General features: G+C 55.8%; 4 protein-coding genes across 4 annotated transcripts; 3 read left to right on the top strand and 1 right to left on the bottom strand.

Annotated features, from left to right (window-relative positions):
* Positions 1–1508: 1508 nt before the first annotated feature.
* Positions 1509–4772, top strand: CkaCkLH20_11176 (arid/bright DNA binding domain-containing protein; the record flags this gene model as incomplete). Its single annotated transcript, XM_038893890.1, has 1 exon — positions 1509–4772. The coding sequence occupies one exon, from the start codon at positions 1509–1511 to the stop codon at positions 4770–4772; it is 3264 nt and encodes a 1087-aa protein (XP_038740716.1).
* A 555-nt stretch (positions 4773–5327) lies between these two features.
* On the bottom strand, positions 5328–5875 carry CkaCkLH20_11175 (uncharacterized protein; the record flags this gene model as incomplete). Its single annotated transcript, XM_038893889.1, has 2 exons — positions 5328–5420; positions 5513–5875. The coding sequence occupies 2 exons, from the start codon at positions 5873–5875 to the stop codon at positions 5328–5330; spliced, it is 456 nt and encodes a 151-aa protein (XP_038740715.1).
* Positions 5876–6379: 504 nt separating this feature from the next.
* CkaCkLH20_11174 (eukaryotic translation initiation factor 3 subunit) lies at positions 6380–7777 on the top strand (the record flags this gene model as incomplete). The annotated part of the gene is made up of 2 exons (XM_038893888.1): positions 6380–6778; positions 6860–7777. The coding sequence occupies 2 exons, from the start codon at positions 6380–6382 to the stop codon at positions 7775–7777; spliced, it is 1317 nt and encodes a 438-aa protein (XP_038740714.1).
* A 1232-nt stretch (positions 7778–9009) lies between these two features.
* On the top strand, positions 9010–19148 carry CkaCkLH20_11173 (uncharacterized protein; the record flags this gene model as incomplete). Its single annotated transcript, XM_038893887.1, has 11 exons — positions 9010–9833; positions 10938–11169; positions 11225–11281; positions 11331–11648; positions 11878–11972; positions 12033–12130; positions 12193–14764; positions 14811–16956; positions 18084–18290; positions 18712–18866; positions 18929–19148. The coding sequence occupies 11 exons, from the start codon at positions 9010–9012 to the stop codon at positions 19146–19148; spliced, it is 6924 nt and encodes a 2307-aa protein (XP_038740713.1).
* Between the last annotated feature and the right edge of the window lie 41 nt (positions 19149–19189).

The following is a 19189-nucleotide window of genomic DNA, read 5'->3' as shown; positions in this document are numbered from 1 at the left end:
AGTGCGATAGTGTTGTCACCTTCAGAACACAGCAACACTAACAGAACCCACTATTCACTAACTCTGGCCTTTGATTGGCTCTCGGCTGTGCCCGGCTGGAGGCTTTACGGAGTCCAAGGCACGCTAGACCGCAAACAGACAAGCGGCGCGTCTGGGAACATTGCAATGCGCCGGGCGTTGAAACCAATCAAGTGGCAGAAAATGGCTGAGGGTGATTTGGCGACTCGCGCCTCCTCCTGTCAGCAGCGAGGAGAAAGAGAAAGACACCTCAGACTCGCCTCGCCTCGCCAGTTCATCCACGCAACCTAACACGCTCCCTTCCCACCCAAAACCCGAACCCGACTCCGACTCCAGTATCAGCTGCAGCAGCACGCACATCAATCGACAAGCCTGAATCCGCCTGAGGGGCTTTTTCTCTCGCAGCTTGACAGACGGGAGACTTAGCTAAGACCAGGCCACCCTCACCCTCTCTTTCCCCAGCCTCTCATTGCTGGTCCGGTGGTGTCGCCGCACCTTACCGTCTGCTTTTTTCTCTGTTCGATCATTCAGTTCTGGGCCCCCCCGACGACCCGAGCAGTCTCCTGTCTTCCTCCTCCGCCGCCGCCCCGAAAGTCGTACCCTTTTTTTCCAATCCTCGCACCCCCTTCCCGATCACCCCCGGGCCGCCGATAAAGTTGTAGGTCCTATTTTAATTGTCTCGTGACTTTCTTTTGATGCTTTTGTGCTGTTTTTTGATGGATGACGACTGTTGAAGTTGATGATGCTGCCGTGGACGCGCCAGTTCGCGACTGCGGCATTGCAGGCTTCACTTCCTTCGTCTCTCCCATTTCTTTCCTTGCCTAATGCTGGTGTTTCCCAAACTACGTATAGCAGTAGGCAGACAGGCATATGCCGAGAATGAAAAGGAAAACAAGGGAAGCAACAGGCAAAAAAAAGAGATGGCTTTGGGACAAATGCGACTCGAGTCGTTGTTGCAAAGTCATGGCCGTCGCGCCTTCTTTTTCTCTGGGGAACCAGGCTGTCTGTTTCCTGGGCTACTTCCCTACTGTCCCTAGCTAATTTTTTTTTTTTTTTCGCCTCGTCTCCCTGGTCGCCTGCTCTCTCCTTCGTTCCTTTGCTCGTTCTTTTTCCCCATCAACCACCCCCGAAGACTTGGCCACAGCCCGGTCGCCAGTCCAGTGTCCAGCGTCCCGGCCAAAGCAAGCCAAAGCAAGCACCAGAAGCGGCCGCTCCACTCCCAAATTTCCCACACGCACACCCGCTACTCGTCCGCTCGCTCCCCCCAGCACCATAGCACCAGCACCGCACCAGCACCACGTCCACGTCCACGTCCACGCCCACACAACCGCGACGCGCGCGACAAGTCTGCATCGCCATCACGTCCCGCTGCCGTGTCACTCCCCCATCTCATCATTCGTCGCTTCATCTCAATGGACCTGCGCCTATTGAGATCCCGTCGCTGACTTTGCAAGTAATCGCTCGATGGGTCGCGAAAGCCGACCACAGTCATGAGCACCTGGATGAACGAGGCCGCGGTCCCCAACCACAATGGCAACGGCTTCCCTCATATGAACGATCCCAATGCTGCTGGAGCCATGATGGATCCTTCAGCCTTCATGGGCAGCCCTGCCCATTTCAATCCCGCCCAGTTTGCCAATCCCCAGCAGGCCCAGCAACAGCAGCAGCAGCAACAACAGCAGCAGCAGCAGATGGCCGCCATGCAGAATGGCCAGATGCGCAACGCTTCGCCATCATCTTTTCAGAACCCCGCCTATCAAACAAACTCCGTCATCCCCTCCAAACGTCCTCGTCCTCGTGAAGAAAGCCTCGCCGGCTCACCGCGACAAAATCCCGGCATGCTGCCTACGTCGCGCTCCGAGACGCCCCAGACCTTCCCCGGCTATCAGGGCGCGATGCCCCAACAACCTCAAGGCCAGCCATCGCCCTATCCCCATCTCCAGAATGGCTCTGCGAACGCGACGCCATCTCCCATCATGGCGAACCAGCTTCGCCCAGGCAGCGTGCCCCAACGAGTCGCGACCGCATCGCCGCATCCCTTCTCGCCTGGCGCCCAGCAATTCGCTCCCCAGGCATCGCCGAATCCATCCGAACACAGCACGCCCCAGCCGAATCCCTACATGCAAAACGTCCCCAATATGCCACCGGGCTTCAACCCCAACTACACGCCGACACAGCAATCGCCCGCGCGACCCTCCCCGAACCCGAACGCGATGGCCGGCGGTATGATGCCCCAGCAGATGGGACAGATGCCACAACACATGGGCCAGATGCCGAACCAGATGCTGCCTCCCAACATGCAGCCCCGGAATCCGATGGAACAGCAGCAAATGGCTGCCTACCAGGCGCGACTTCAGAAACAATTACAACAGGGCAACATGCAGGGCATGCAAAACATGCAGAATATGCAGAACATGCAAAATATGCAGATGGCGGCTCAGATGCAAGCTCAAAACATGGCCCAAGGTCGCGGCATGATGCCGAAGCAGCCCCCGGGTATGCAGATGCCGAACGGTCAAATGCCCCCGGGCGCAATGCGACCTCAGCAGCAGCAGCGCCCGATGCCCCGGACCGATCCCGAGCAGTTCATGAAGAGCCTCAGCACCTTCATGACAGCCAAGGGACTCCAACTCGACGCTAGCCCCGTTATTGGGAATCGTCCTGTCAACTTGTTGACTCTGTTCCAAGCCGTTCAAGCCAAGGGCGGTTACAAACCAACCACGGCAGGGAACCAGTGGCCGCATGTTTCCAACAGCGTCGGATTTCATCCGGGACAAATTCCCCAGGCGCCGCAGATGATGAAGGAGATATACGAAAGAAACCTGCTCAGGTTTGAGGAGGCGTGGGTTGCGCAGACGAACCGACAACGCATGATGCAGCAACAACAGCAGGGCATGCCCAATCAACCAATGCCTGGTCAACCGCCCCAAGGGACTCCTACCAAGCAGATGTCTCCCCAAGGCCAAATACCCCAGCAACAGATGATGCCGCAAGGCCAACCGCCGATGCCGCCTCAAGTTCAAACGCCTGTTAAGCAAGGGTCGTTTAGCGGCCAGCCTCCGGCGTCCGTTAACGGTTTCCAGACTCCTCAGCCACCAGGACAGCAGACGCCAGTAAATGTTCCTCAGGGTCACGCCCGCAACAGTTTATCACGAAGTGTAGAGCCGACATCCGGTCATCCAAATTTCCCTGCAGCTTCGCCTGCTTCTGCGAAGACCGGTGGAATGCCGATGCCTGCTCCTCCCACCATGGATCAGAACCCTATGGCTGCGTCTATTAAGCCTCGTATGCTTCGGCTTGCACAGGAATCGGAGGAGTACACCCCAAGCGCGCGCCCTCTTGAGGCCTTTGGCGGCATCAACGTGCGCGCTTTTGATCTGAAGGGCTTGGAGCTCCAAGGCCTGAAGCCAGACATCCCGCCTCCGTACGAGCTGGGCTACGTGGACTTGCACGCGCTCACCCGAAGTTTGGAGTCCGGTATTCACGGCGAAGTTCGACTGGCGCTCGATACCTTGGCCACCGTCACAGCAACTCAGCATCAGGCTTTGCACATCCATCTCAAGTACTGCGAAGAACTAATCGAGGCCTTGCTGGAATGCGCAGAGGAGCAGCTAGACTTCCTCGTGGAGAACACGGAAGAGTCCTCTGCAGATATTCAACTTGTACCGTACGAGGATGTGGCGCGTGCTTGCTGGACGGAGAAGATGGGCGTCAAGGAACTCCCCAAGTTTGGATCGCCAGAGTACGAGCTCGACCGGGCGGTTGACAGATTCTCGTGCATCATTACGATCCTGCGCAACCTGTCGTTTCCGGAGGCGGCAAACGAGAACCACATGGTTCTTGGCGACGAGTTGGTGATCAAGTTTTTGTGCGCCGTCATTCGGTTCCTCGGCACACGCAGCATGCTGTTCCGGACGAGCGCGAACACTCTCGAGTTCATGAAAGACGCCATCATTCTGCTGTCCAACATCGCGGGTGCCGTGGAGATACCCGGTCGTGAGCAAGCGCTCTGCTTGCTGCACTTCTTGTTGGCATTCGCCCCGGCCCCAGGTCCTGTCGCGGTAGAAGACAAGCTTTATTTCCCCCCATACCAGCCCGGTGTTCACACCTACGCCTTCCACGCGGTTGACGCCTTGGCCAGGTTCCTCGCTAGAGACGAGCCCAACCGGACCCACTACAAGACAATATTCGCCATGGATGCCAACAGCACTCCGCAATACGATTTGTTGACGCGGGCCTTTGCTCTTGCGACAACAGTCATTCCGATCCAGTCCCCCGAATCAGCGGTGGCGCACATGGAAACTCCCGAAAAGTTCTTCCGACTCATCGAGGACCGTAAACCGTGGCTCATGCAGGGTCTGCTCGCTACTGATATCATAGCATCCCTGGCACCCGGGCATGAGACCGGCATCGCCAAGGCGTGGCTCACCAGTGGCAACGGATTTGCGCAAAGCCTCTATCACTTCGTCCAGGTATTGGGGGCGCAGTTCGAACAGCCTTGGCAAACGCGAAGCGGTCAGGGCGATCCTGCCGGCCGAGACACAGGACTGGTATATATCGCGACATGCGGTATTTCGACCCTGCGGCGGTTGGCTGAGAAGTCGCGAGATCCGAACGATCCCAAATCGACGCTCCCTGCCGATGCGTTGCCATCCGAAGAGAGCCTCTTCAAGATGATGCTGATGCGGGCACCCGAGTGGACCAAGGACGGTGTGATCAAGAACCTCACGGCTTACGCGGCAGTGGATCGGTAGAGCTTCTGGTGTTACGATGTTTGGGACCATGCATGGCATAGACACGGAGTCCAGGACTTGCATTTTTATCGAGGGAGCCTCTCTGAGGATGACGCCAGCCAATTCAAGTGCTGCGTACTTGCGGCGCCGTACAGCGCGGGCCGCGGATAGTGTATAAGTGTTGTAACTAAAAAAAGAGACGGGTGCGCTGATGGGAAATTATTGGGAGCATGGAGCACGGCTGCTTGACAGGAGCCAATCTTTCATAGGTGTATATATGACGCGGAAATGCAAGAATACCTCCAAGTATCGTTCGTCACTGGCCTTCTTATCGAGGAAGTATGCTACATTTTCAAGTCTGATAGTAGTAGCTTTGATCATGTGTCATTCACCAGTCGGGCTTTTATGCCCCCCCAGAGCAAAGCCACGTCTTCATCTACTTTGCTCTCCTCATTTTAGAAAACAAATCCCATCTCCATTCCGTATGATACAGTGGTGGTTTGTTGTACATGTAGCCTTTTGAGAGTCTGATATTTCTTCCAATTCTGTCCGTTTTCCGCAGCGCGCCCGACTCATTCATGCCGTGGTATCGGCCGGCTTGTTCTTGAACGCGTCGGAATCGCCCAGCACGCTGATTACGAAATTCCTGATTTCGACCCTGTAAGAGCCCTGTGGAAGGAGTGAATTTCGTTAGCCGCTGAACGGGAAAGGAAAACCCCGCCATGGGAGCGAGACGAAGCCATTTCGGTTCGAGAACGCACCTTGACCCTGATGTGGTCCGTCACCGGGTTGATCTTGATGTCCGCCCTGGGCACGCCGAGCTGCGCGGCGATGTCGTCTGCGAGGGCGTTCCTGTCGCCCTGGATCTTCTTGATGATGGTGTACTTGCTGGAGCCGGCGGACTTGACGGATTTGTAGACGGGCCAGTAGCCCGAGGCGGTCTGTCCGATGATGTACGGCTTCGCCGCCTTGGTCATCTGCGTCTGCGTCTGGGCGGGAGTGGGAGGAGGAGGCGTGCTGCTCTGGGTGGAGGAGAATCGTAGCGAGGGCAGCAGGAAGGCGGTTCTGGGGATGGCGGAGGCCGTTGGCCTGGCGAGGACGGCTCTGGTGATGGCGGAGCGCATTGTGGCGGCTTCTGGCGACTTCAATTGAATACCGGGGAGGCGAGTCGTGACTGGTGCGGTCGTTGCGTCGAGGGGTCACTTGGCTGGCCGGTCTATCGATACAGAGCTCCCAAAAGTTTCTGGTGAAGGGATTCGCGCCGGCAGAAGCTCGGTACAACCCGCCGGAGGTGAGCCGTGCGTTTTCTCTCCCATTAGGTAATCACGAGTTCGGCTTGTGCACGGTCCTGCTGGGGGAAAAGGCTCGTAAATTAGGCGGGAGCGGGAAAACCTCGGCACGCGGGAAAACCCCCCACCAATTTTCTACCCTTTGGCAAAAAATGCCCAAAACTCTTTATGCCCCTCAGCCCGCCCGTCCGTGAAGCGAAAAGTTGAGCAAAAAAGTCGAACCGGCCGACCGACGACACTCACGAAAAACCCCCCCGCTCCGATCCCTCACCGATCTTCACCAAGAAGGCCGACGATTACAACTTCGACCCCTCTCTCCCCATACACACATCGCCCATCATGGAGGAAGTCTACGCCGCCCTCGACGGCGACAACATCCTGCCCAAGCTCGCGTCGCAGCTCTCCCGTCACCTCGTCTTCCCCTTGATCGAGTTCGAGGCCGGCCGTGCCGAGGAGAAGGGCGACGACGACAAGGCGCGCAAGATCCTCGCCGGCAAGATCAAGCTGCTCGAGGACACCAACATGGCCGACTACGTCGCCCAGCTGTACCAGGACCTCAACGGCGGCAGCGAGCCCCCCGCCGAGTACACCAAGAAGCGCAACGAGGTCATCGCCCAGCTCGAGAAGTACGAGCAGGACACGGCCAAGATCTCGGAGCTGCTGACCCGCGAGGACGTCGTCGGCGCGCTGCGCAGCGACAAGGTTGCCAACTTGGAGTTCCTGAAGAAGGACCACGATGTGAGTCTGGCCTGGCCCCATTCCTCCCCGCGCCTGTGCTCCACATTTCGCCGAGTTGAAATCTGACCGGACAAACCACAGGTCACCATCGAAATGGTCAACGCGCTCTACGAGTTCGGCCAGTTCCAGTTCCGCTGCGGCAACTACGGCGCCGCCGCCGAGCTCCTCTACCAGTTCCGCGTCCTCTCCACCGACAACGACCGCGTCTCGTCCGCCACCTGGGGTAAGCTCGCCTCCGAGATCCTCACCACCAACTGGGACGCCTCGGTCGAGGAGATCCTCAAGGTCAAGGAGGGCATCGACTCCAAGCTCTTCAACAACCCGCGCGCGCAGCTCGACCACCGCACCATGCTGGTCCACTGGGCCCTCTTCCCCCTCTTCAACCACGAGGCCGCGCGCGAGCCCATCCTCGACCTCTTCTTCTCCGCCGCCTACATCAACACCATCCAGACCTCGTGCCCCTGGGTCCTCCGCTACGTCATCGCCGCCGTCATCACCGGCCGCTCCCGCTCGCGCAACTCGAGCCTGCACCAGAAGCAGATGAAGGACGTCATCCGCTACGTCCGCCAGGAGGCCTACGAGTACTCGGACCCCATCACCGAGTTCGTCTCGGCCCTCTACGTCGCCCACGACTTCAACGCCGCCCGCGAGGCCCTCCGCAAGGCCGAGGAGGTCTGCCGCGCCGACTTCTTCCTCATGTCCTCCAGCGACGCCTTCGTCGACGCCGCCCGCCACCTCATCTGCGAGAGCTACTGCAAGATCTTCAGCCGCATGAACATCCGCGACCTCTCCGCCAAGCTCGGCCTCAACCCGGACGACGGCGAGAAGTGGATCGTCAACCTCATCCGCGAGACCCGCCTCGACGCCAAGATCGACTCCCAGGAGGGCACCGTCATCATGAACCACCCGCCCAACAACGTCTACCAGCAGGTCATCGAGAAGACCAAGGGCGGCTTCTTCAGGACCCAGGTCCTCACGGCCGCGGTTTCCAAGTCTTGAAAAAAGCGCGTTTTATCGGGGGGAAACTTTTGATGATCACAGTGGAATAATGATATGATTCGGCTGGAAAAAGGTCTTGAGGCGGTGGGTTGGAGGGGAAGAGGAAAGGGAAGAGAAGAGAGAAAAAGACAAAAAAGAGAAGAAAGCAAAAACCCGGGGAAGTTTACATGACACGATATAGACACGCCGCCCATCACGCCACACACACGCACAACCAGGAGATGACCTATCTACCAAGAGAGAAAGATGAGGCCCGGGCGAGGGAAAAAAAACAGAGCTTAGCGAACGAAAGTCTTGCAAGGTGTCGGTTTTGTGTTTTACGGGGTTGGGTTGTGGATGTGGCGAAGAGTCATCCCGAGGCTTCCTCCTTTTTAGTCTTCTTTTTTTTGCATTGGCACGGCGTTTCAGGGCAAAACGGGGTTATCTTGAGGGCCAGTGGAGGGACGGGGAAAAAGATGAGGATGAAGTATTCATCATTTTCTCCCTCGTCGCCGCTTTGATTGAAATGTTTAACAGTTTTGAAAATGATTCCGTCTGCCATGATGATGAAGTGCGGTTTAACGGCCTTGGCCAACCGTTTGCTCCCGGTCCGTATATAGCTAACCAACCTACTACATATTACCTTGCAGAAACCTCCCGGTTCAGATCCGTTACAGTTACTTGGTTCCCGGTAGTCTTCGGACATCTTCTCCTTTATCGCCCGTTTTGTGAAGACGTTTTCCCAGTTGTGAAAGTTAGCTTGTCATGTTGGTCAAATGCGCCTGGAGAACGCGGGCGGTGATGGGTGAGATTTTTCTCTACTCGTCTATGGAAGGAACTACCCTAGACGACCTTGCGAGACTACCTGGATATGTTGTGTTCGTTCGATCCGGTAGCTCTTGAACCTTCCTTCCACGTCGACCAAACCAAACCAAGTCAAAGAAACACCTCTGCGGAATCAACCCAAACGTATAAAATATCTAAAACATGCAGTCTCGGGAGCGCGATGCGCTTGATGCGGCTATCCATCTCCCAGAATATCCTTCCATGCCCGCATATATCCTCCCAATCCCAATATCAATCACCAGCACGCCTCATATCACGACACCAGAAATATCAGTAGTCGTATAATGGTTCACCTCAACTGCACGGTGACCCGTGATTGCGAAGATTCCCCATCACTCTCGGCAAATACTCATGGCGCTTCTGTGTTGGACGTCGAGCGAACCGACCGAGCAGTGAACTACGGAACGATGGGGTACTTATCCGAAGGACCTATGCTCTGCACGAAGAAACACAACCAGGCGTGCGCCGAGAGGGACGAGGAGACGGTGCCCTCTAAAAAAGCCGGCTACGTCCTCGAGGAGCCCATGGTCTACACGAAGAAACACAGACGCACGCACGCCGACACAACGTCCAAGAAAACCACGAGCTCGCCCACGAGGAAGAACGACCAAACTCCCGTCGAAATACCAGCCTTCAAGAGATGCCGCCGACCTTCAAGACCCGAAGACCGCGACCGGCATCTCCTTCCTTTCCAGTCATGGACCCTGAACCTCAGGCGACACGAGTACAACCGCAACCACCCGCTCTTCGAGACGCCCTCCCCGACGGAGCCGGAGCTGTTGTTCTGTTCCTTCTGCGGCGTCATGCACCCCTCGGCGCTCTTCTCCGAGGAGGAGCGCGAGAAGGCGCACGGCGAGCGGATGTGTCACGACGTCACGGGGTCCATACGGGTGTGTAGTCACTTATCGGTGCCTATGGTTGATGTTTGGAAGTGGTTCGACACGGGTCTCGCGCTCCGGCAAGCTGGGAAGGAGGACCGGATAGAGCCCCTCGTCAGGGCTTGCGAGAGGTGTAGAGGATTGTTGAACCTCGACGAATTCGGCGCCGCTGTGAGATTCGCCAGGCCGCCCAGCATGACGGTTCACCCGCACGACACGGAGTGGTTCGATGTCTTTTCGGAGGTGGAGGTCTCCTGGACCCTGCCCGTCTTCAACAGCGCTCAACGGGATGTTGCCGATAATACCACGAGTGAGGATTTTCTGAAATGGAATCTGGAGGAGCTGGAGAGGCGGTACGGGCGGGTCCTGTGTGCCCATGTCGACCGACTGGATATTGTAAGGGCGTTTGGCTCGGAACACAACGACGGCGGCGGGGTGGAGCGTCCCAGGGCGACCGAGTGCGACGCCTGCAGTGCCGTTTATTCGTGGGAAAAGCATGAGGATATCGAGTTTCTGAGAATGGTGTCTTCGGGGCGCCTGGTGAAGAAAGATGATGGGAAGCGGTGTTTTGAGGGATATCGCGGGCTGATTGAGTCCGTCTCGTCGTCACCTTCTGGCCTGTCATGATACGAGATGCCTCTTTTTGGAGAACGGGCGAACAATTGGTTTAAGGAGTGATATGCATTAGACTTTCTTTTAGAAAGAAAAGTATTGAATCAATATAGATATGGTTTCAGCGAATACATAAACAGCATCGCGAAAATGGTTCTTTTACATTGAATTTAGCGGTTTTCACCCGGTTGTCAAAAGGCAGTCATGAACAGACTACCACCGGACTAGTGAATCCCAGCTTACTGAACAAAAAAGACCACGCAGCGGTCGTGAGAATATACGTTGGACAGAGCAAGGATTGCGCATCAGCTAAAGCCAGGCTGCGCTGGCAATGCATATTAAAAGTCCAGCTTCATTGGCGCCTTTCCGCGTGGCGCTTCTAGAGATTTGGGGGCCAAACGGGCACTCCCCAGACTAGCACATGCAGCTCGCGTGGCGCAGGATCCAATCGTCCAGCCCCGACGGCGAGAATTCCTCACATGAGGGCCGCCTTTCAGGGCGGGCGGCTCTGCAGTCATCATCATCATGAGAGACTGCAGCCTGATTCGGGCGGTGTGAGTACTTTTCTTGAAGGGGAACCAAGAGTCTTTGCTGTCCGGTCCATCTTCATCTCTACAACATATTGCGGGGCTGCATCATCGTCTCCAACAGCGTAAGCCGAGTCAAAGATCGCGTATGCGAACGCGATACCACGGCCTCGGACGGTCCTCGCGATGATTATCCCGGCCTTGGAGGTCGTCTATCCGCCGAACCTCAACCTGGTGCCGCCGAGATGGCGATCTCAAGTGAAGTGTGCAATCGCCCATAACTCAAACCACTCCATTTCAGCTGACTGTGCGTATCAGTCTCATTTACGTCCATGACATTGGGGGTTCCCCGAAGACGACGTGGCACCACGACGACTCGGGCAAAACTTGGATATCAGATCCCGAGTTCCTGGGGAACTTCTCGAACTCGGCTCGAGTATGGACGTACGGCTTCAATTCGGAGCCGGCGGTGAACATGACCCCGTCCAGCATCGCGCTCCACGCCAATGAGCTTCTATCGATGATGGTGACGGGGTACACCATCAACGGCGTAAGTCTCGACTGAATTCTCACGATGGACGTCCCGCTCACGAGGCTCGTGTTAGGGGGGAGGACCCACGATCTTCATAGCTCATGGTCTTGGGGGTATCATCGTGAAAAAGGTACGGACGACGGATTCGCAGTGCAGATGAACAAGCTTATCAGATTCAGGCCATTCTCCTTGCCCTCAGCTGTCCGGAATACTTCAGCATCAGTAATACTACTTTCGGCATCGTTTTCCTGGATACGGTCCACCACGGATCGGATTCCGAGGGAGTTCTTACAGCAGTCAAGACGATTGCGGCCCTGGCTCTTCAAAAGGGTTCCTTGAAGCCCTCCTGGGAGGATACTAGGCAGTATTCGGACGCAGTGCGAGAAGTTAACGTTGCATTCATCGACAGGCTACCATCTGGGCTCGAGATTCTCAACTTCGTCGCGACAAGACGTGTTGAGTTGCCTGTCGAGGGCGCCGAACCCCACAAAGCACTAGTGAGTAGGGTCAAATGACTTCACCAGTCATTAAATCTCACTCGAATATTTGACCATCGTTTTCTGACAAAGTTGAAAAGGTCGTACCGAAGCAGCGCGCAGAGCTGGACTCGCCCCAAAGCAAGACCACCAAAATAGACTGCAATCATTTCCAGCTAACCCGATTCCCTTCACCCTCGGACAAAATCTATCTGCAGCTTGCAGAACAAGTCGCGGACATGATGGACAGGGCATTGGTGGATACGTCAAAGAGACTGTTTCTTCCGCCGCCTCCGCCTGGACTAAGGAGGGCCCCGGGTCCCATGCCGCCACCGCCGGACCCAGGTAAGCAAGTGAGGACGAAATATCGAGCACTACTGACAGATAGACAGATCCGCCAAATAGGCCAGGTCCACCGGTTGGCCGTCCGCCGATGATGGCACCGCCAATGCGTGACCTCGGCGGCGGCTCCTATCAGATTTGGCTCAGGAAGAAGAGTACTGGTATGCGCTGGCGTGGTTTCAAAATCCCACTTTTAATGAGCATCTGGCTGAATCAATTTCAGACTACTTGAAGGAGCGTCGAGACCGCCTCGTCAGCCAACTCGGCGATTGGAGCGACGTACATTTCGGACATGACATCAACCCGATGCCCGAAACCTGCAAATGGATAGAAACCCATCCTTACTTCGTCCAGTGGTCCAAGTCCAATGCTACTGAGGACTTCTTCGTCTACGGGCCCGCCGGCTGCGGCAAGACGCACCTGGCCAAGTCCGTCGTGAACCATCTGTCCTGGGACGGCTCTCGACCGGTCGAGAACATCGTGCTCCCGTTCTTTTGCAACGTGAGCGTCACGGGAAACAAGAGACCCCCGATCATGGAGCACTTCGTAAAAGCGATGTTTCGATTGCGACCGGTTTGGTTCGAGTTACTGGGAGCTCAGTCCCAACACCCGGACGATGAAGGGAGGCCCAGCTTGGCATTTCTGTTCGACATTATCCGCCAGCTCATGACGAAGCTGCAGCTGAATTTCGGGTCGACCAAGACGACGAACGTATTTCTAATCATAGACGGGATCAATGAATGCGAAGCAGCCTTTGTGAGGGAGTTTCTTCAACTCGTGGCCAGTCTGGTGGAACATCCGGGAGCTCGAGCCACGCCGCCGGTGCCTCCGCTGACGACGGTACCCCCTTTGCCGCCGAATCAGTTGTATCCGCGAGAGACTGTCAGATTCAAGTTCTTCTTCACGTACACTCCGAACGAAGTAATGTCTCTTGCGTCTGTCCGAGCTACCCGAATCAAGATGAAAGACGAGGATATCAGGAAATCCATCAGCACATACGTCGACAAGACAATGGAAGACTTGTGTACGGTGAAGTCGACGAAAGACCCACGGGAAGAAGTAGGGCCGTGGATCAAGGAGAACGCGGGGTCGTTCTTTCTCTTCGCTCACTGCGCAATGGAGGATGGGATAGCCACGGCCAAGGAGCATGAGTACGGATATTCCATGAGCAGACGAGCTTTTCCCTGCCCGCGAAAGTTGGCAGAGTATTACGACCACGATCTTCTTCCTCTTTTCCAGAGCGTCGATAACGGGAATTACGCTCTGTCGGCGCTGCAAGTCATTCTAGGCACGTTTACCCCCGTCAGCGGCCTGATGATCCGCGACGCTCTTTCTTGCCTCCACCACGACCCACGGCTCAAGTTCATCGACATCCAGACGATCTTGACGCACCGCTGTGCTCGGCTCGTGAAGGTGTCGGACGCGTACGAGGTCTCCCCGATTCACCCATCGCTCGGGATCCACTTCGCTTCCTACATCAGCAAGGAGGAGCAGCACGCCAACATGGCGTCGCTGTGCATCAAGTATCTCTCGCAGCCGGTGTTCGAAGGGGGCTTCGGAGCCGTGGAGAGAGCCAGAGAACACCTGTTCTATAAGTACGCGGCAAACAGTTGGCGGGGGCATCTGAGGTTCTCGAAAGACAAAAGGATGAAGCTGCTGCCTCAGCTGCGTCGCTTTTTCAACTCCAAGTCTTACTGGGTCTGGTGTCGTTACATGCAGAACTTCTTCGACTCGCCGAAATCTGTGATTTCCCTGGTCATCGCCCTGATCCCGGCCAACGCCGCCGACATCGTTCATCTCGTCGACCAGAGCATCATCATGGACGACCCGGAGACGTATCCCTGGCAAACCGGCGTGTGGGGGTTCTTCTGGCGACTCAAACAGAACGCGTGGCGGAGATTCCCAGAGGTTGCGCAGTTTGCGGATTCCTTCAGAGAGAGGCATTATCACATGGCTTGGGATCCCCATGGCCTCACGCCCTTGATGCATGCAGCGAAGGATCCTCGCGGGCTGCCGGACATGGTCAATCACTTTCTCCAATGGCCAGAACTAATCAACCGCAGAGATCCCGCCATAGGCGCGACGGCGATGATGTTCTTCAGTAGGTATACCGAATCCACGGATGGGGAGTTCATAGCGGACATGATCGACGGCTTCGTAAACGCTGGAGCGGACGTCGACATGTCGACCTTCCTAGGCGAGACCTGTCTTTGGTTGGCATGTAAGAGCGGCAACTTGGTTCTAGTCAACGAGCTTCTGCGCGTCAAAGCGAATCCGAACATCGCGACCGTGGATGGCTCGACTCCCATCCACCAAGCACTCACCAGGTGGACTCCGAAATCGCACAAGATCATCCAGGATCTGGTTCTCCATGGCGCCGATCTCAACATCAAGTTTCCGTCCCCGGAGCTACATATCCCGCTGACGTCTGCCATCGTCGGCATGCGTTTCGAGACGTTTCTGTTTCTCCTGCGATTCCTCGACGACGTCAATCAGATCGACGACGGTGGGTATGCTGCCATTCACCTATTGGTACAGCCTAAATACTTGGACTGGCTACCACATCTGCTCGAGCGGCCGGACCTGGACCTTGAACTTCTCACAGACTCAAAGTCCAAGAACGGCGCGTCCATCCGCCAGACGGCGCTTTCTTTCGCCATTGTAGGGAACAGTTTCAAAGCCGCCGAGATGCTCCTGCGCGCCGGCGCGAGACCGTACCGCCACCCGAATGCGACAGACAGAACGCCGCTCTATATCGATGCGGACTTTGCCAAGATGGGTGGAGATGATTCAAGGTATGACTATTGAAACAGTGTTGACCCGAGCTAATCAGAACCCTAGCGAGAATAACGAGAATAGATCGAGTAATCTGGATATAGCAAAGCTACTGCTCTCATACAACAGTCCCATTAATATTCTGGATCCTAAGAAGAAATTTTACTCGAGATCACCACTGACCAGGGCGGTCGACAAAGGAAACTACGCAATGGTCGAGCTCTTGCTGAGCCATGGGGCAGATCCCACCCTTGAAGAAGCGTATGGCCTGCCCGGACCCCTCGGAGCGGCCGTGGCAAAAGGAAACATTGGTATCATCAAGCTGCTACTCGAAAACAGTTTGCCGCCGAATATCAATTACATCGCTACAGGCTTCGACCACATTCTAAACGAAGCAGCCGCGCAAAGTCCCGAGCTTGTGACGTTGCTCTTGGACCGCGGCGCTGATACAAAACGGTTTCTTTCTCCAGGAGATGCGAGAACACCCCTGCAGTCAGCGGTCATGGAGAACAACGTGCCGCTTTGCAAGCTGTTTATTGAACGCGAGCCGGAGCTGGTCAATTACCAAAACCAGAAGGGACTGGTGTGTGAAACACCGCTCGTAATTGCTGCGAGAGAGGGTAATCTCGAGATCGTCAACTGCCTCCTTGATGCGGGTGCCGACCCTGATCTACGATCATTCCACTACAACGAAACTCCCCTCTGGTCGGCTTGCTTGGAAGGAAAACTCGAGATTGCGAAGCTCCTCTACGAGAAGGCACCCGAGACCATTAACACCCCCTCCTACGACGGCGAAACACCGCTCATGAAAGCCTGCGAGTCCGGATCCCTCCAACTCGTCACCTTCCTCCTCGAAAAAGGCGCGGACTTCAGACCGCGGTGCTCATCATGCGCCTCTTGCGTCGCGAAAGCCCTCACGCGCGACAGCGGCGCGCCTCCGTTCAAGATCATAGAGGCGCTGATTCAGCACGGTCTTGGCGTGGACGATGTCGTCAGCTCGGTCGGATATACCGTGCTCGGGGAAGCGTGCCGGATCGGGGATGTGCCGACTGTGCGGCTTTTGTTGGACATGGGCGCGGATCCGGTCAAAGGACAGAAAGCGCCGGGCAAGACCGCGTTTGAGAGTTGCTGGAGGAGCGCTCTGCAAGTCGCCGTGTATCATGAGGAGGTCAAGGTTCTCGACGTCTTGTTGGAGCATCTCAGACTGGCTGACTTTATCGGACACGTTGATTTCTACGGAGAGACGGTTTTGCATACGAACATTCCGTCCGACTCGGCTTCACGGATGGCGACAAAGATCCTTGGCGCGTGCGACAAGCTGAGACCAAAAGACGGACCGGACGTCTTCAGGACGATGATGGAGGTCGAAAGCCTCAAAGAGTTGACGCCGCTGGACCTTGCACTGGGGGGTCTTCACAAGGAGTTGAGCGCCCAGGGCCGAGCGAAGGTGGACGAAGTCATTCTTCGGTGCGTGTTGGAGTTGCTGGCTTCGGAGATAACGCTTGACGAACACTTCCACGTCATCCGAGACTTGTCCCGTCTGCTCCTCATCCGCGGCGGATACGACGAGGAGGCCGTGCGACTGACGCAGTCGTTTATTGTGGATGCATGGGTCAGAGAGAAAGACGGAGAATTCGAGGAAACGGTGTTCTGCGAGTACTTCTGCGACGAATGCGGCAAAGAGGAGGACGAGAAGCTGTATTTCTGTCGATTCTGCGTTTGGAACACGGGACGGTGTTGTTTCAAGGACTACAGAGGGGTGCATCGACTGATCGAGGTTCCCGTGGTCATGGAACGCAAAATTCTGAACCTCCGTTCCGCGGAGTTCATCGAGGTTCTCGGTTTCCTGCAGGAAGGTTTCACCATACACGAGACTGATGCGGTGGAGGGAGATTTAGGCGAGGTCATCGAGGTGGAAGCAGACTCGGATGAGACGACTCTGTCGCTCGCCTTTCTGCATGCTTTGGGATACCTTGAGTTCCGTCGTCGAGCGTGGAGTCCATACCTGTCTCTAGCGCCGAGGGTCTACAAGCGAATCGACGCATGGGATTTTTTGATGGCAAGAGAGAGAAAGGGGTTCCAAGAGTGGGTTTGGCAGACCGAGTTGCAGCCGTGGAGGTTGAAGAGTGAGCTGAGGTATTTTCTGGAGTCCGGAAGAAGAACTGCATACAAGGACGTCGAGACCACGATGGCTGAAGAGATTTTGAGGGATGTGAGCCGGCTGTTCCAAGAAGTCCAGCCCACGAAGACTGGTTTGAGATTTCAGAAGCCTAGTGAGACGAGGCGGGAATCTATTTCATCTGGGGATGAGGAGGTGACTGATTCTCGGGATTAGAAAGTTGCTTGTGGTGAAGGGCAACCAAAACAAGGAGGAAAAGATAATTGCTAGCCGGCCATTAGTAAAACCTTTTATACCTGGGATTTACAAGAGGCCCAGTTTCTATCAAGGTCATCTTATCATAAAACTTTGAGTTGCTTGCCTTTGCGTTTCAATCTCGAACTCACTTGTATCAGTTGAGATGAGAGCCATAGAATTATCACATTCTTGGAATTAAGACATCCACATACAGAGTCTGTTTGTAAGTTTCTATGGTGCGATGACACGAATTGAAGGAATGGTAGGAATTGGGGGGAGATTGCGAAAAGGGTGTAGCCAGGGCTAGCTGTAATACGAAATCATTCGCAAAAACCAAATTCGTGATCGCACTTTTCTGAAATGTAGGTCATGGTGAGTGGTGACTACATGCGAACAGTCGATATGCAATATGAAATTCAATCGTGTTATCGGGCGGGTTATGCTCATGCGTTTCCCGAGTTATGCGCATGCAATCGAGCGGTGCACTCCACACCTCGCTATGTGTCCCATGTCTAGCGCGTCCGATCTTCCACCTCTTATTTGGACCCTGGCCTAGCGCCATCGATCTCTGATCGTGCGTCCGAGATCCGTCAGATCGAGCCAGGACAGGCTCCGGGGCCCCTTGCGCCCCCACTCCGATGCGTCTGCCTTAGCGTCCGAGATCTGGTGGGCCTGGCGGGGCCGAACTAGGCCGGGGTCTCGGAGAATATCAAACACCCATGCTCACGCAATGCAGTCCCCGTCACATAGCGGAACTCCATGATCGTTGCAACCCAAAGGCCTGCAACATGTCGTGGAGACAGAATCCCTGAGACCGCGCTTCCCGCTGCAGGATTCTGGAGCCGATGGAGCCCGGCCCGGTCTCGGGCTCTCCTTTTCTGTCTCCTCTTTTCCCTCTGCATGAAGTGTCCCAGTTGTCCGGGTCACGTCTTTTGCGGTCCCACTTGTCGTTGAATCAAGGTTTGACACATTCCAGCTCGCAGCTGTCCGCCCGGAATGGCGGAACCGACCCCACACCCGCTGGTTCCTCTCCGGTCTCGGAGGCGGCCGCTCAGCCACCGCGTCCCGCCCCTGAAGTGGCGGAAGCGGCGGAGGTGGAGGTTGAGGTCAATCACGACGACATCGAGTCTTCGTTCAGCGATGAGACTTCCAAGACCAGCACTCCTCTGGCTTCCTTCCATCACGTCCAAGTAAGAGTGGGAAGCACGGTCGCTGGTACCATGGCTACCGGTCGGGCGCCTGTAACTTCCCCAACGACGAGGAGGAGCAGGACTGCTTCGATATGATTCATTGCGTCTTCTGTAGGCTGTTGAACAACCTGCTTTACCTAGCTCTCGTTAACAAGGGCCTCAAGATCCTCGACATGTGCACTGGCACCGGGATATGGCCGATCCAATTCAGCGACAAGCACCGCCAAAGCTGAACTAGTCGTCGGCAACGACCTCGGAACCATCTGGTCCGATTAGATCCCGCCCAACGTGAAATGCCATCGTCGACGACGTGAGCTGGACTGGACGGGGTTTGAGCATTACGATTACATCCACTGCCCGTACATGGCCGGCCATCAAAGACTGGCCTCGGCTGGTGCTACTGAGCTACGAGAATCCCAAGCCAGGCTTGGTCGAGTTCCAGGAGTCGTCCAATACGCTGTACTTGAAGCGCAGCTCGCTGAAGCCCGAAAACGCCATGATCAAGATGATAGACAGGCTCGTGGAGGCGTGGGAGAAGATTGGTCTTACGATGGGTCCTGTGTCGTCCATGAAACGGTGGACGAGAAGGCGGAATTTGCGAGGTTTGATTAGCAGAGATTCAAGTTGCCGATGGGTAGCTGGCCCAAAGATGAGAGGTTGAAGCGGATGGGGTCTCTGATGGGTGTCAATCACTTGGACGGGCTGGGGGCTTTCGCAGCGGCGCTCTTCAAGGTTGTTCTGGGCTGGCCGAAGATCGAGGTCACCGTGCTCAACGCCGGGATGTCAGCTACAGTTCGGAAGAGAGGCGCTCATCCCATCTTCGATTTCGTCATTGTCACTGGCCAGAAGCCCAAATAACCTGAATACATGCGGAAAGCTCGGAACATTGATGATGACTG

This window comes from Colletotrichum karsti (assembly GCF_011947395.1).
Source record: "Colletotrichum karsti strain CkLH20 chromosome Unknown Scaffold46, whole genome shotgun sequence".
In the NCBI taxonomy this organism is placed as follows: domain Eukaryota; kingdom Fungi; phylum Ascomycota; class Sordariomycetes; order Glomerellales; family Glomerellaceae; genus Colletotrichum; species Colletotrichum karsti.
Note: the sequence above shows the minus strand (reverse complement) of the source record. Positions and strands in the feature narration are given on the sequence as shown.